The sequence below is a fragment of the Nesoenas mayeri genome (genome assembly GCF_963082525.1).
Source record: "Nesoenas mayeri genome assembly, contig: SCAFFOLD_101, whole genome shotgun sequence".
In the NCBI taxonomy this organism is placed as follows: domain Eukaryota; kingdom Metazoa; phylum Chordata; class Aves; order Columbiformes; family Columbidae; genus Nesoenas; species Nesoenas mayeri.
The window spans coordinates 20907-37500 of record NW_027660025.1 but is presented as its reverse complement, the minus strand read 5'-3'; the positions used below and the strand labels follow the sequence as shown (position 1 = coordinate 37500).

Here is a 16594-nt window from a genome sequence, read left to right as displayed (position 1 = left end):
CTGGGTCCCCTCCCGGACTCTTGGGTCCCTCCCGAACTCCTGGGTCCCCTCCCGAACTCCTGGGTCCCTCCCGGACGCCTGGGTCCCCTCCCGAACTCCTGGGTCCCCTCCCGAACTCCTGGGTCCCTCCCGGACGCCTAGGTCCCTCCCGGACGCCTGGGTCCTCTCTGCTCCTCCCCCCCACCTCAGGAATGACGTCAGCGCCCCCCATGACTCAGCCCTGAGGAACCCAGGCGTCCGGGTGGCCCAACCTCCCCCCCCCCCCCCATAATGGACCCAGGCGTCCGGTTGCGCAAGGCGGGAAAACCCGGTTACGTGATGCACGTGGGGAAGGGGGGGGATCTATAGGGGATCTATAGGGGATCTATAGGGGAAAGGGGAGCTATGGGGTGGTATACCGGCCATGGGGATCTATAGGTGCTTTATAGGGGGTGTATAGGGAATCTAAAGGGGCTATAGGGGAAGCAGGGCTATGGGGGGGTTGTAGGGGATGTATGGGGGGGTTGTAGGGGATGTATGGGGGGGTTGTAGGGGATGTATAGGGGGCTATAGGGGATCTATAGGGGAAGGGGAGCTATAGAGGCCATAGGGGATCTCTAGGTGCTATATAGGGGATCTATGGGGAGCTATATGGGATCTATAGAGGATCTATATGGGATCTATAGGAGATCTATAGGGGACTATGGGGGGTGTGGGGCAGGAGGTGAATGCCCAGCAAACCTCCCGTCCCCATAGGACCCCTATAGACCCCTATGGTGCCCAAAACACCCCTCCAGCCCCCTATAGACCCCCAGAGATCCCTATAGGGCGCTATAGACCCCTCTGTTCACTGGGCGCAACCTATAGCCTCCCTGCCCATCCCCTATAGCCCTCTATACATCCTCCGATCACCCCCATCCAGCCCCCTATAGACCATTAGAGACCCCTATAGCTCCTATAGACCTTTACGGGCCCCACTAGCGCTCCAAATACCCCCCGTGTCCCCCTATAGCCAGCACCTATATCCCCCTATAGCCAGCACCCATATCCCCCTATAGCCAGCACCTATATCCCCCTATACCCCCCCCCCAGCGCACCCCGGTGAGTGGGCGTGCCCTCCCCGTGAGGCCACGCCCCCCCAGCGGGACAGCCAGCCAGTGAGATTCACCCAGGGGCGTGGCCTCCACCGGAAGTGGGCGTGGCCCCGACCGCGTCTATATAAAGCGCCGCTCGGCGCCGCCGCCGCCATTTTGGTGCCGCTATGACGGTGACGATCGCGGCGGCGGCGACGGCGGCGACAACGGGGACGTGTCCGGGTTGGGGCCCCCCCGAGCGGCCCCCCCGGGGCTGGGGACCCCCCGAGCGGCCCCCCCGGCCCGGCCTGGGCCTCCCGCCGGCCCCCCCGCGCTACTTCACGTTCGATCCGCCCGTGGGGCCCAGCGGCCCCTCCCGGCCCCGGCGCCGCCACCGCCGCGTCCTCTACCCGCCGCTGGTGAGTGCCGGACGCCTGGGTCCCTCCCGAACGCCTGGGTCCCTGGGGCGCTCCTGGGTTCCCTCCCGAACGCCTGGGTCCCTCCCGAACGCCTGGGTCCCTGGGGCGCTCCTGGGTCCCCTCCCGAACGCTTGGGTCCCCGGGGCACTCCTGGGTTCCCTCCCGAACGCCTGGTGTCCTTGGGGCACTCCTGGGTCCCCCTTTCCCGCACTCCTGGGTCCCCCTTCCCGCACTCCTGGGTCCCCCCTCCCCGTTTCCCGGAGCTGTTTGTGTGGGGGAGGGTGAGTCACTTCCCCTCCCCCGCCTGACTCAGCCCCACCTGGAGCGCGGAATTACCCCCCGGTGGATTATTTACCCTCCCGGGGGGGTCCCTCCCCCCCTCCCCCCCCCCCCCCCGGGTGGTTCGTCCCTCCCCCCCTCCCCCCAGGGTGGTTCATTCCACCCCCTCCCAATGGTTCATTCTGCCTGGGGGGTGACTTTCCCAACCCCCCCAGTTCTCACCCTGTTCCCCCCTCAGGGTGGTTTGTTCCCCCCCTCCCCCAGATGGTTCAACCCCCCCCCAGGATGGTTCAGCCCCCCCGGGGGGTGACACATTCCCCAACTCCGGTTCTCACTCCGTTTCTCTCCTGGTTCTCGCTCCAGTTCTCGCTCCAGTTCTCGCTCCGGTTCTCACTCTGGTTCTCTTCCGGTTCTCACTCCGGTTCTCTCCCGGTTCTCACTCCGGTTCTCACCCGGTTCTCACTCCGGTTCTCACCCGGTTCTCACTCCGGTTCTCACCCGGTTCTCACCCGGTTCTCTCCTGGTCCCCCCAGGTGCGCCGGGCGCCTCCCCCGGACGAGCCGAGCGCGGCCAAGCGGCTGCTGGTGCTGCTGCTGCTGGTGGTGAGTGCGCAGGTGTACAGCGCGCCCGCCGAGGGCACGGACGCGGGGACACCCGGGACAGACATGGGGACAGACATGGGGACACCTGGGACAGACCTGGGGACACCCACGGGGACACCTGAGACACCCACGGGGACAACAGACGCACCTGTCGTGGCACCTGACGCCCCCCTGGGGACACCAGAGACACCAGCGGTGACACCAGAGACACCCGCAGTGACACCAGTGACACGATGGTGGCACCAGCAACACCCGCAGTGGCACTGGAGACACCAGCGGTGACACCAGAGACACCCACGGTGACACCGGAGACACCTGGGGTGACACCAGAAACACCTGGAGTGGCACTGGAGACACCTGCAGTGACACCAGTGACCCGATGGTGACACCAGCAACACCCGCGATGGCACCGGAGACACCCGCGGTGACACCGGAGACACCCGCGGTGACACCGGAGACACGATGGTGACACCGAGACCCCCCTGGGGACACCAGTGACACCCACAGTGATACCTGAGTCACCCCTGGGGACACCAGTGACACCCACAGTGATACCTGAGTCACCCCTGGGGACACCAGTGACACGATGGTGACACCAGCGGTGACACCAGTGACACGATGGTGACACCGAGACCCCCCTGGGGACACCAGTGACATAATGGTGACACCAGTGACACGATGGGGACACCAAGACCCCCTGGTGCCGCCCCCATCGCCTGCTGTGACATTTTGGGGCCAATTCCTGTGATTTCGGGGGCTCCGCAGGCGCCGCTACCTCATTGGTTCCTTCGTTAATTAACGTGCTTCTCCGTTAATGGTGGATCCATTGATTCTCTGTTGGATCCATTGATTATTTATTGGAACCATTATTTATTGGATCCATTGATTATTTATTGGAACCATTATTTATTGGATCCATTGATTATTTATTGGATCTATTGATTATTTATTGGATCCATTGATTATTGGATCCATTGATTATTGGATCCATTGATTATTTATTGGATCCATTGATTATTTATTGCATCCATTGATTATTGGATCCATTGATTGATTATTGGATCCATTGATTATTGGATCCATTGATTGATTTTTGGATCCATTGATTATTTATTGGATCCATTGATTATTGGATCCATTGATTGATTATTGGATCCATTGGTTATTGGATCCATTATTTATTGGATCCATTGATTATTTATTGGATCCATTATTTATTGCATCCATTGATTATTTATTTCATTCATTATTTATTGGATTAATTTATGTAATTTATGTATTTATTTGACTCACTATTTATTGATCGTTTCTTGTCCCGATTTGACCGACTTTGCCGTTATTTCCCGGGATTTTCAGCCAATTCAATAATTGATATTTCTTTTAACTCCTGTTTTGTGCCTTTTCACCCCAATTTCCACCCCCCCCGACTTGGGCATTGGGATCAAAAAACCACCATTTTGGGTCCAAAAGGGTCCTTTTTTGGCACGTTTCTTGGCGCCCGGTTTTATTCATTGAACCCGAAATACAAACCACTAAAGTACCAAAAACCCCCCAAAATGCCCCATTTCCCCAGGGACCCCGAACCCCCGACCCCCCCAGGACCGTCAAAAAGAGGGAAATTCACAGAAAACAGGGAGAAGCCCCAAAATCGCGTTTTCCGCCGCAGTTAATTAACAAGGTCGTTAATTCCCCACTGAGGCGAGAAGACCCAACAATGGGTCTTTGACCCCAACCCCAGTTGGTGTCTGAGCTCAACGCCCATTGGCCGAGGGCCCGGGGAGGGCGGGATGAGGACGGAGCCACCGAATGAGGGTGACCTCTCCATGCCCTAATTAACAAGGTCGTTAATTAGTCACCAAGGCGAGAAGAAGCTGCCAACGATGGGTCTTTGACACCAACCCCAGTTGGGTCTTTGGGCTTGACATCAGTTGGGGGAGGGGCTAGGGAGGGGGTGGAGCCAAGAGGGGAACCACCCCACCCCCTAATTAGCGAGATTGGCCCCTCCCCTAATTAACAAGGTCGTTAATTACCCAACGAGGTGGGAAGACCCAACGATGGGTCTTGATACCAACCCCAGTTGGGTCTTCATGGTTGACTCTGGTTGGCTGCGTGAGCTCGATGCCCATTGGCTGAGGGCCTGGGGAGGGCGGGACAAGGGTGGAGACACTGAATAAGGGTGACATCTCCATGCCCTAATTAACAAGGTCATTAATTCGCCACTGAGGCAAGAAGCTGCCAATGATGGGTCTTTGATACCAACCCCAGTTGGGTTTCGGTTCAACCCCAGTTGGGTCTTTGGGGTCAAAACCAGTTGGAGGGGCCGGGGAGGGGGCGGGGCCAAGAGGGGAACCTCCCCACCCCCTAATTAGCGAGAACGGCCCCTCCCCTAATTAACAAGGTCATTAATTACCCAACGAGGCGGGAAGACCCAACGATGGGTCTTTGATACCAACCCCAGTTGGGTTTTGGTTCAACCCCCGTTGGGTCTTTTTGACCCCAGACCCAATTGGGTCTTCATGGTTGACTCCGATTGGCTGCATGAGCTCGACGCCCATTGGCCGAGGGCCCGGGGGGCGTGGCCAGCGCTCCAAGCCCCTCCCCCACGCCCGTTCCCGCTCAGTTGCCGAGCGGCGGTAACGGCCCCGGGGGGAGGGGCCGCGCGGGGAAGGGGAGGGGCCAGGGCAGCTCCAGCGCCGCCCCCGCCCCCAGCGGCGCCAGCGATTGGCCTGGGGGGCCCCCCCAGCGGCGCCAAGGGGGCGGGGCCGGCTCCGGCGCCCTCGGCCTTTCCCGGCGCGGCGGCGCCGCCGTGGGTGCGGTGGTGCCGGTTGAGGTGGGAGCTGCGGCTGAAGCTCTTGCCGCAGTGCCCGCAGCGGTACGGCTTCTCGCCCGTGTGCACGCGCTGGTGGATGGTGAGTTCCGAGCGCTGGATGAAGCTCTTGCCGCACTCGCCGCAGCGGTACGGCTTCTCGCCCAGGTGCGTGCGCCGGTGCGTGATGAGGTTGGACGACACGCTGAAGCACTTGCCGCAGTCGCCGCAGCGGTACGGCTTCTCGCCCGTGTGCATGCGCCGGTGGATGGTGAGGTCGGACTTCTGGATGAAGCCTTTGCCGCAGTCGCCGCAGGCGAACGGCTTCTCGCCGCTGTGGATGCGCCGGTGCTTCACCAGCGCCGAGCGCTGCCCGAAGCTCTTGCCGCACTCGCCGCACTCGAACGGCTTCTCGGCGGCTCCCGGCGCCGTCTCGCGCGGCCGCAATCGGCGCACGGCTCGTGCACCCCGCGGCCCTTCCCGTCGCGCTTCGGCGCCGCCTTCGCCGCCGCAGGTCGCGCCGCACCGGAACAGCCGCCCGCGCCGGGGGGGCCGGCAGGAAGCCGGCGACGTGCTCGGGGCAGCGCGGCGCCGCCGATGCCGCCGCCGCGTGGACCTTGCGGTGCCGGTCGAGGTGCGAGCTGACGCTGAAGCGCTTGCCGCAGTCGGCGCACGGGTACGGCCGCTCGCCCGTGTGGACGCGCCGGTGCCGCTCCAGGTCCGACTTCTGGATGAACCCTTTACCGCAGTCGCCGCAGCGGTGCGGCCGCTCGCCCGTGTGGATGCGCCGGTGCTGGGTGAGGTTGGAGCCGCGGCTGAAGCTCTTGCCGCAGTCGCCGCAGCGGTGCGGCCGCTCACCCGCGTGCGTCTTGCGGTGCTTGGCCAGCGCCGCGCGCTGCGCGAAGCTCTTCCCGCACTCGGGGCAGCCGTGGGGCGCCGGGGGCGCCGGCGCGCGCTGGCCGCGGCGCCGCGGGGGGGCCGGGCCCGGCGTGGACGCGCCGGTGCCGGTCGAGGTGCGAGCTGACGCTGAAGCGTTTGCCGCAGTCGGCGCACGGGTACGGCCGCTCGCCCGTGTGCACGCGCCGGTGCCGCTCCAGGTCCGACTTCTGGATGAAGCCCTTGCCGCAGTCGCCGCAGCGGTGCGGCCCGCTCGCCCGTGTGGATGCGCCGGTGCTGCGCCAGGTTGGAGCCGCGGCTGAAGCGTTTGCCGCAGTCGCCGCAGCGGTGCGGCTTGTCGGCGGGGGGGCGGGTCGCGGCGGCGGCGCCGGGCGCACGGGCGGCAGCGCCGCGGGGGCGCCGGGGGGCGCCGCGAGCACTCGGAGCAGCCGCCGCGCGGCACCGGGGACGATGGTGACGATGGGGACGCCGCGTCGGGCGCCGGGGGGGACGCGGCACAGGGGTCGGGCGCCAATGGGGGCGCCGAATCCGGACCGGAGTCTGAATGGGAGAAACGGCGCCGGGGCACCATGGTCACCATAATCACCCAAATCAGCCCAATCGCCCCAAATTGCCCTGAATTGGCACTGTCACCCCAATCAACTCAAATCAACCAAATCACCAAAATCAACCCAGATCAACCAAAATCACCCCAAATCACCATAATCAACCCAAATCAACCCAAATCGCCCCAAATCACCATAATCACCCCAATCAACCGAAATCACCCAAATCACCACAATCAACCCAAATCAACCCAAATTGGCCCAAATCACCACAATTACCCCGATCAACCAAAATCACCCAAATCAGCCCAATCAACCGAAATCAACCCAAATCACCCCAATCACCCCAATTTCTCCAAACCACCCAAATCAACCCAGATCACTCCCAATCACCCCAATCAGCCCAAATCGCCCCAAATCACCACAATCACCCCAAATCAACCCAAATCACCCAAATCAACCAAGATCACCCCAAATCCCCAAATTAGCCCAAATCACCCCAAATACCCCAGATCACCCCAAATCGCCCCAAATCAACCCAAACCACCTGAATCACCCAAATCACCCCAAATCGCCACAATCACCCCAAATCACACCAGATCACCCGAATGACCCCGAATCCCCTCAAATCACGCAAATCAACCAAGTCACCCAAATCAGCCCAAATCACCCAGATCACCTCAAATCACCCCAAATCACCCTGAATCATCCCATTCACCCCAAATCACCCCAAACCACCCAAATCACCCCAGATCACCCAAATCACCCCCAATCACCCCAATGACCCCAAATCACCCCAAATCACATCCAATCACCACAACCCACCCAAATCACCCAGATCAACCCAAAGACCCCAAATTGCCCTAAATCACCTCAAATCACACCAATCACCCCAGATCACCCCAATCGACCCAATCACCCCAAATCACCCGAATCAACCCAGATTACCCCAAATCACCCCAGACCACTCCAATGATTCCAGATCACCCCAGATCACCCGAATCATCCCAATTACCCCGAATTAGCCCCAATCACCCAAATCAACCCAGATCACCTGAAATCACCCCAAATCACCCAAATCACCCCAAATTGCCCCAATCAGCCCAAATCGCCCCAAACCACCTGAATCAACCCAGATCACCCCAAATCACCCCGAATCACTCCAGATCACCCCAATGACCCCAAATCACCCAAAATCACCCAGATCACCCCAAATCACCCCAATGACCCCAAATCACCCAAAATCAACCAGATCACCCAAATCACCCCAATGACCCCAAATCACCCCAAATCACCACAATCACCCCAGATCACACCAGATCATCCCGAATGACCCCGAATCCCCTCAAATCACGCGAATCAACCCAAGTCACCCAAATCAGCCCAAATCACCCAGATCACCTCAAATCACCCCAAATCACCCTGAATCATCCCATTCACCCCAAATCACCCAAACCACCCAAATCACCCCAGATCACCCAAATCACCCCCAATCACCCCAATGACCCCAAATCACATCCAATCACCACAACCAACCCAAATCACCCAGATCAACCCCAAAGACCCAAATTGCCCTAAATCACCTCAAATCACACCAATCACCTCAAATCACCCCAAATCAACCCAACCACTCAAATCACCTCAATCACCCCAAATCACCCCAGATCACCCCAGATCACCCCAATGACTCCAGATCACCCCAGATCACCCAAATCATCCCATTTACCCCGAATTAGCCCCAATCACCCCAAATCAACCCAGATCACCTGAATCACCCCAAATTGCCCCAATATCACCCCAAATCACCACAATCCCCCCGATCAACCCAAACCACCCCAAATCACCACAATCACCCCAAATCACCCAAAATCACCCAGACCACCCCAAATCACCCAATGACTCCACATCACCCCAGATCACCCCAATCACCCCAAATCAACCTCAAATCACCCCAATCACCCTGAATCACCCCCAATCAACCGAAATCACCCCAAATCACCCAGATCCACCCAGATCAACCCAGATCACCCCAAATCCCCCCAATCACTCCAAATTGCCCTAAATCCCCTCAAATCACCCCAATCACCCCAGATCACCCCAGATCACCCCAATGACTCCAGATCACCCCAGATCACCCGAATCATCCCAATTACCCCGAATTAGCCCCAATCACCCCAAATCAACCCAGATCACCTGAAATCACCCCAAATCACCACAATCACCCCAAATTGCCTCAATCAGCCCAAATCGCCCCAAACCACCTGAATCAACCCAGATCACCCCAATCACCCCGAATCACTCCAGATCACCCCAATGACCCCAAATCACCCCAATGACCCCAAATCACCCAAAATCACCCAGATCACCCCCCAAATCACCCCAATGACCCCAAATCACCCCAAATCACCACAATCACCCAGATCACACCAGATCATCCCGAATGACCCCCGAATCCCTCAAATCACGCAAATCAACCCAAGTCACCCAAATCAGCCCAAATCACCCCGAATCACCCCAATCACCCTAAATCTGCCCAAATCGCCCCAATCGCCCCAAACCACCCGTATCAACCCAGATCTCCCCAAATCACGCCAAATCAACCCAAATCATCCCCAATCACCCCAATCAGCCCAAATCACCCCGAACCACCCCAATCACCCTAAATCTGCCCAAATCACCCCAATCGCCCCAAACCACCCGTATCAACCCAGATCTCCCCAAATCACGCCAAATCAACCCAAATCATCCCCAATCACCCCAATCAGCCCAAATCACCCCAAATCAACTGAAATCCCCCCAAATCACCCAGATCAACCCAAATCACCCCAATCGCCCCAAACCACCCGAATCAACCCAGATCACCCCAGATCACCCCAAATGACCTCAATCACCCCAAATCACTCCAGATCACCCCAATGACCCCAAATCACCCCAAATCACCCCAAATCACCACCAATCACCCCAGATCACACCAGATCACCCCGAATGGCCCCGAATCCCCTCAAATCACGCGAATCAACCCAAGTCACCCAAATCAGCCCAAATCACCCCAATCACCCCAAATCTGCCCAAATCGCCCCAAACCACCCGTACATCAACCCAGATCACCCCAAATCACGCCAAATCAACCCAAATCATCCCAATCACCCCAATCAGCCCAAATCACCCCAAATCAACTGAAATCACCCCAAATCACCCAGATCAACCCAATGACCCCAAATCACCCCAAATCGCCCCAAACCACCCGAATCAACCCAGATCACCCAAGATCACCCCAAATGACCTCAATCACCCCAAATCACTCCAGATCACCCAAATCACCCCAAATCACCACAATCACCCCAGATCACACCAGATCACCCCGAATGGCCCCGAATCCCCTCAAATCACGCGAATCAACCCAAGTCACCCAAGTCACCCAAATCAGCCCAAATCACCCCAATCACCCCAAATCTGCCCAAATCGCCCCAAACCACCCATATCAACCCAGATCACCCCAAATCACGCCAAATCAACCCAAATCACCCCAAATTGCCCCAGATCACCCCAATGACTCCAGATCACCCCAAATCACCTCAATCACCCCCAAATCACCCCAGATCACCCCAAATCATACCAGATCACCCAAATCACCCAGAATCACCCCAAATCACCCCCAGATCACCCCCGAATCCCCCCGGACCCCCTCACCGGCGTCCCCGGGCTCCTTCGCCGCCGGCTCCCGCAGCAGCTCCCGCAGCATCAGCTCCACGCGGCGCCGGCCGGCGGCCTGCAGGAGGCGCCCCAGCTGGCGCCGCAGCTCCGGGGCCCCCGCCCCCCGCCGTGGCCACGCCCCCACCCCCCGAGCCACGCCCCCACCCCCCGCGGCCCACGCCCCCCACAGCGTCCCCCGGCGGCTCCGCAGCTCCCGGCTCCACCGCCGCCTCTGCAACAACAAATGGGGGAACAGGGGGGGGTCATACCAAGTTGGAGAAGGGGGGGTCAGAACAGAGCATCCAACCCCCTCCCCAAAAATAATGGATTTGCCCAAATAGGGGGGGGGGGGGTGTTGCAAAATTTTGGGGTTAATCGCAGCGGATTTGGGGGTTTTATCGCAAATTGGAAGGGATTGGAACCAATTGGGGGTCCCCCCCTAAAATAATGGATTTGCCCAAATTTGGGTGGGGGATATGGCCAAAATTTTGGGGTTAATCGGAGCGGATTTGGGGGTTTTTAATCGCAAATTGGAAGGGATTGGAGGCAATTGGGGGTCCCCCCCTAAAAATAATGGATTTGTCCAAATATGGGGGGGGGGGTTGTGGCAAAATTTTGGGGTTAATCGGAGCGGATTTGGGGGTTTAATCACAAATTGGAAGGGATTGGAGACAATTTGGGGTGCGTGTGTGTCCCCCCAAAAAATAATGGATTTGCCCAAATTGGGGGGTTTTGCGTATTTTGGGAGGAATGGGAGGGGATTTGGGGTTCCCCTCCCCCCAAAATAATGGATTTGCCCAAATTTGGGGCGGGGGGATCGCAAAGGTTTTGGGGTGTCCCAAAATCTTCAGAAATTCACCTAAATTTGGGGGGGTCCCAAAGATTTCGGGGGGTCCAAAAATCCACTGAATTTCCACCTAAATTTGGGGGGGTCCCAAAGATTTCGGGGGGTCCCAAAAATCCACTTAAATTCACCCATATTTGGGGGGTCCCCAAGATTTCGGGAGGGTCCCAAAATCTACTGAAATTCACCCAATTTGGGGGGTCCCAAAGATTTTGGGGGGTCCCAAAATCCTCTGAATTTCACCCAAATTTGGGGGGGTCCCAAAATCCACTGAAATTCACCCAAATTTGGGGGGGTCCCAAAGATTTTGGGGTGTCCCCCAAATCCGCTGAAATTCACCCAAATTTGGGGGGTCTCAAAGATTTTGGGGGGGTCCCAAAATCCACTGAATTTCACCCAAATTTGTGGTGTCCCAAAATCCGCTGAATTTCACCCAAATTTGGAGGGGCTCCCAAAGATTTCGGGGGCATCCCAAAATCCTCTGAATTTCACCCAAATCTGGGGGGGTCCCGAAGATTTCGGGGGGGCGCCCCAAAATCTCCTGCAATTCACCCAAAACCAAGTGTTTTCCCCCAAAAAGCAGCAGATCCCCCCAAATTTACAGAAGCCCCCAAACCGTCAGATTTCACCCCATTTTGTGGAGCAATCCCCCCAATTTTGGGGTTCACCAAAACTGGCGCATTCACCCCAATTTGGACTGGGGGGGTGTCCCCAAATTTCAGGCTTTTCCCCCCAAACGCACAGTGAAGGAATTTGTTGGATTTTCGATGTTGCCCAAAACCGCCGGAATTCACCCCAAAATGTGGTTTCCCCCCCCCGCTCACCGGGAGCCGGGCGCCGGCGCTGCGATTCGGCGAAGGCGGCGATGCGGGGCCAGCTGATGGCGATCTCCTCGGCTGCAACCCACACGTTTGGGGCCAAAAACACCATTTCCATCATTTTCCCCAAAAACATGATGGTTTTGGGGTGAAAAAGTCCAGATTTGGGCAAAAAAAACCGGACGTTGATTCCCAGCGGGAGGGGAAACTGAGGCACCACCCGGGGACCCCGACATGACCCAAATCCCCCCAAAATTGACCCAAATATCACCCAAATTGACCCAAATCCCCCCAAAATGCCCCAAATCCCCCAAAATGACCCAAATCCCCCAAAATTGACCCAAATCCCCCCCAAATTGACCCGAATCCCCCCAAATAGACCCAAATCCCCCCCAAATGACCCGAATCCCCCCAAATTGACTTGAATCCCCCCAAAATGACCCAAATCCCCCCAAATAGACCCGAATCCCCCCAAATTGACCCAAATCCCCCCAAAATGCCCCAAATCCCCCAAATTGATCCGAATCCCCCCAAAATGACCCAAATCCCTCAAATTGACCCAAATCCCCCCCAAATCGACCCGAATCCCCCCAAATTGACCCAAATCCCCCCAAATCGACCTGAATCCCCCCAAATACCCCAAAATGCCCCAAAACGCCCCAAATGTCTCACCCAGGGAAATGACGTTCTCGTAGTTCTCCTGCATCGTGACCCCCAAATCCGGGGGGGGGGTCCTGGGAGGGGGGGATGGGGGGAGGGGAAAAGGGGGCTGATTTTGGGGTCCCAAGGGGCTTTTCAGCCCATTTTTGGGGCGCCCGCCCCCCCTTTATGGGACACGCGGGGGTTCCCCTCCCCCACCCCTCAACCCCCCCCCCCCCCCCCCCCCCCCAGGGTTTGGGGGCTCCCGCCCCTTTCTGTGCGGGTCACGTGTCGTTTTGGGGACCCCCCTCCCCCCCCCCCCCCATCATCCGGGTCCCGGGGAGGGGGGAGGGGCGGAGGGGACCCCGAATCACCTGGTGGGGGGGGCGGGGGGGGGCGGGGGGGGGGGGAGGGGGAGGGGGGGATCCGAACCGGGAGCGACCGGAGAGAGCGCCGGGGGGGGCGGGGCCGCCGGACCGGATGTGACGTAGGAGACCACGCCCCTCCCCCCTCCCCTTCCTTTGCGCGCCCTCGCCCCCTGGTGGCCACAGGGGGCATCACCCCCCCCCCCCCCACAAATTCAGGGCCCGAAATGACACAAAAATGACCAAAAACGGCCCAAAATGAGCCCCAAACGGCCCAAAATAACCCAAAATGCCCCTAAAAGGAGCCAAATCCAGACCCAAAATGAGGCAAAACACCCAAAACCGACACAAAAACACCCCAAAAATGAGGCAAAATGCCCCAAAATGAGGCAAAACAATCAAAAAATGAGCCATAACCTGAGCCCAAAATGAGCCAAAACACCCCAAAATGAGCCAAATCTGACCCAAAATGAGCAGAACTCCCAAAAATGACCCAAATCCTGACGCGAAATGTACCAAAACACCCAAAAAAATGACCCAAAATGAGCCAAAACACCCAAAAATGACCCAAATCCCAATCCAAAATGAACCAAAACACCCAAAAATGACTCAAATCTGACCCTCAAAATGAGTCATAATGGCCAAAAATGACCCAAAACACCCAAAAATGACGGAAATCCCGACCCAAAATGAACCAGAACACCCAAAAATGACCCAAATCCCGACCCAAAATGACCCAAAACACCCAAAAGTGACCCAAATTCGACCCAAAAATGACCAAAATGGCCAAAAATGACCCAAAACACCCCAAAAATGAGCCAAAACACCAAAAATGACCCAAATCCCGACCCAAAATGAGCCAAAAATGACCCAAAACACCCCAAAAATGACCCAAATCTGACCCAAAATGACCCAAAACACCCAAAAGTGACCCAAATTCGACCCCAAAAATGAACCAAAACACCAAAAATGATCAAATCTCGACCAAAATGAGCCAAAAATGACCCAAAACATCCCAAAAATGAGCCAAAATACCCAAAAAATGACCCAAATCCCGACCCCAAAACACCCCAAAAATGACCCAAATCCCGACCCAAAATGAGCCAAAACACCCCAAAAAGGACCCAAATCCTGACCCAAAATGTGCCAAAACACCCAAAAGTGACCCAAATCCGACCCCAAAAATGAACCAAAACGGCCAAAAAATGACCCAAAACACCCAAAAAAATGAGCCAAAACACCAAAAATGACCCAAATCCCGACCCAAAATGAGCCAAAAATGACCCAAAACATCCCAAAAATGAGCCAAAATACCCAAAAAATGACCCAAATCCCGACCCAAAACACCCCAAAAATGACCCAAATCCCGACCCAAAATGAGCCAAAAACACCCCAAAAAGGACCCAAATCCTGACCCAAAATGCGCCAAAACACCTAAAAATGCCCCAAATCCCCACCCCAAAAATGCCCCAAATCCCCCAAAATGCCCCAAATCCCCCCAAATGCCCCAAAATGCCCCAAATCCCCCCAGAATCCGCTGCCGCGTTTTCTCTATTCTACAATTTTATTCACAAAAACAAGCGGGAAGAGCCGGGACCCCAAAACCACCAGAAACGGCCCCAAATCTGTGTCCGGGACCAAAACCACCAGAAATGGCCCCAAATCTGTGTCCGGGTCCCCCCGGGGGCCAATAAATACAATAAATACCTTAAATTAAGCGTCGAGCCCCCCCCCCGCGGGGACCGAACCACCTCGGACCCGGGGGTGTCGCCAAACTGGGGGAGGAATCAGTGCCCCCCCCCCCCCCCCAAGTGGTTCCCCCCCCCCGCCCAGAGGTGGTTCCCCCCCCCATAGGTGGTTCCACCCCCCCCTAGAGGTGGTTCCCCCCCCCTCCAGAGGTGGTTTCTCCCCCCACAGTTGGACTTTCCTAGTGGGGGGACCCCAAATCTTCCCGCCTGCCCCCCCCGGCCCCGTCTCCGTCCTCCCCGCCCCCACCTACCCAGCTACTCTACCTATTGAAACTACGGCCCCGGCGCCGCCATCTTGGGGGCGCCCAATGGGTCAACCCAATGAGGGGGGCAAGACAATGGGGGGTCAAGACAATGGGGGTCAAGACAATGGGTCAACCCCATGGGCCAACCCAATGGATCAACCCAATGGGGGTCAAGACATTGGGGGTCAAGACAATGTGGTCAACCCCATGGGCCAACCCAATTGACCAGCTCAATGGGGGTCAAGACAATGGCGTCAACCCAATGGGTCAACCCAATGGGGGGCAAGACAATGGGGGGGTCAAGACAATGGCGGTCAAGACAATAGGATCAACCCCATGGCCCGACCCAATTGGCCAACCCAATGGGAGTCAAGACAATGGGGGGCAACCCAACGGGTCAACCCAATGGGGGTCAACCCAATGAGAGTCAACCCAATGGGTCAACCCAATGGGGGTCAACCCAATGGGGTCAACCCAATGGATCGACCCAATGGGGGTCAACCCAACAGAGGTCAAGCCAATGGGAGTCAAGCCAATGGGTCAACCCAATGAGTCAACCCAATGGGGGTCAAGCCAATGGGAGTCAAGACAATGGGAGTCAAGACAATGGGGTCAACCCCACGGGCCCACCCAGCTGGCCAACTCCATGGGGGTCAAGCCAATGGGGATCAACCCAATGGGTCAACCCAATGGGGGTCAACCCAATGGGTCAAGCCAATTGGTCAATCCAATGAGTCAACCCAATGGGGGTCAAGCAAATGGGGGTGGAGACAATGGGGGTCAAGACAATGGGTCAACCCAATTGGCCAACCAATGGGGGTCAAGCCAATGGGGGTCAAGCCAATGGGTCAACCCAACGGGTCAACCCAAAGGGGTCAAGCCAATGGGAATCAAGACAACGGGTCAACCCAATGGGGGTCAAGACAATGGGGGGTCAAGCCAATGGGTCAACCCAATGGGCCGACCCAATGGGGGTCAAGACAACAGGTCAACCCAACAGCGCCAACCCAACAGGTCAACCCAACGGGCTCAACCCAATGGGCTCAACCCAACAGGTCAACCCAACACACTCAAACCCAATGGGGTCAACCCAATGGGGTCAACCACCGCGCCCATCCCCCTCAGAGCGCCGCCGCCCCCTCCCCCGCCGCCCCCTTCCCGCGCCCCCGCGCCCCCCGCCGGGCCCGCGCGCCGCCCCCTCCGAAGCGCCGCGCCCCCCCCCGCCGCCTCCCCCTCCCCCCCGCGCGCCGCCGTGGCGCGCTGGTGCTTCTGGAAGTGCAGGGTGCTGTTGAAGCTCTTCCCGCAGTCGCCGCACACGTGGGGTTTTGTCCGCCGGCGTGCGTGCGCTGGTGCCGGTACAGGTGCGACGTCCTCCCGAAGCGCTTCCCGCAGTCCCCGCACTGGTAGGGCCGCTCGCCGGTGTGGATGCGCTGGTGCCGCTCCCAGTGCGAGCAACCACGAGAAGCTCTTGCCGCAGTGGCCGCAGCGGTACGGCTTCTCGCGGTTGGCGCCGCGCCGGCCCCAGCGCCGCCTCGCCCAGGTGCAGCCGCTGGTGCTTCACCAGCGCCGGCCCGTCGCCGAGCTCTTGCGGCACTGGGTGCACTTGTAGGGCCGCCGGCCCGTGTGGGTGCGCTGGTGCCGC

The 16594-nt window shown here is 58.0% G+C and overlaps 2 protein-coding genes across 2 annotated transcripts; one reads left to right on the top strand and one right to left on the bottom strand.

Moving 5' to 3' along the window:
• Positions 1–1240: 1240 nt before the first annotated feature.
• IER3 (immediate early response 3) lies at positions 1241–3755 on the top strand (the record flags this gene model as incomplete). The annotated part of the gene is made up of 2 exons (XM_080364461.1): positions 1241–1471; positions 2284–3755. The coding sequence occupies 2 exons, from the start codon at positions 1241–1243 to the stop codon at positions 2632–2634; spliced, it is 582 nt and encodes a 193-aa protein (XP_080220587.1). The 3' UTR covers positions 2635–3755.
• Positions 3756–3955: 200 nt separating this feature from the next.
• LOC308052380 (uncharacterized protein) lies at positions 3956–12661 on the bottom strand (the record flags this gene model as incomplete). The annotated part of the gene is made up of 5 exons (XM_080364460.1): positions 3956–6595; positions 10291–10525; positions 11091–11152; positions 11962–12033; positions 12628–12661. The coding sequence occupies 5 exons, from the start codon at positions 12659–12661 to the stop codon at positions 4755–4757; spliced, it is 2244 nt and encodes a 747-aa protein (XP_080220586.1). The 3' UTR covers positions 3956–4754.
• Positions 12662–16594: the final 3933 nt, after the last annotated feature.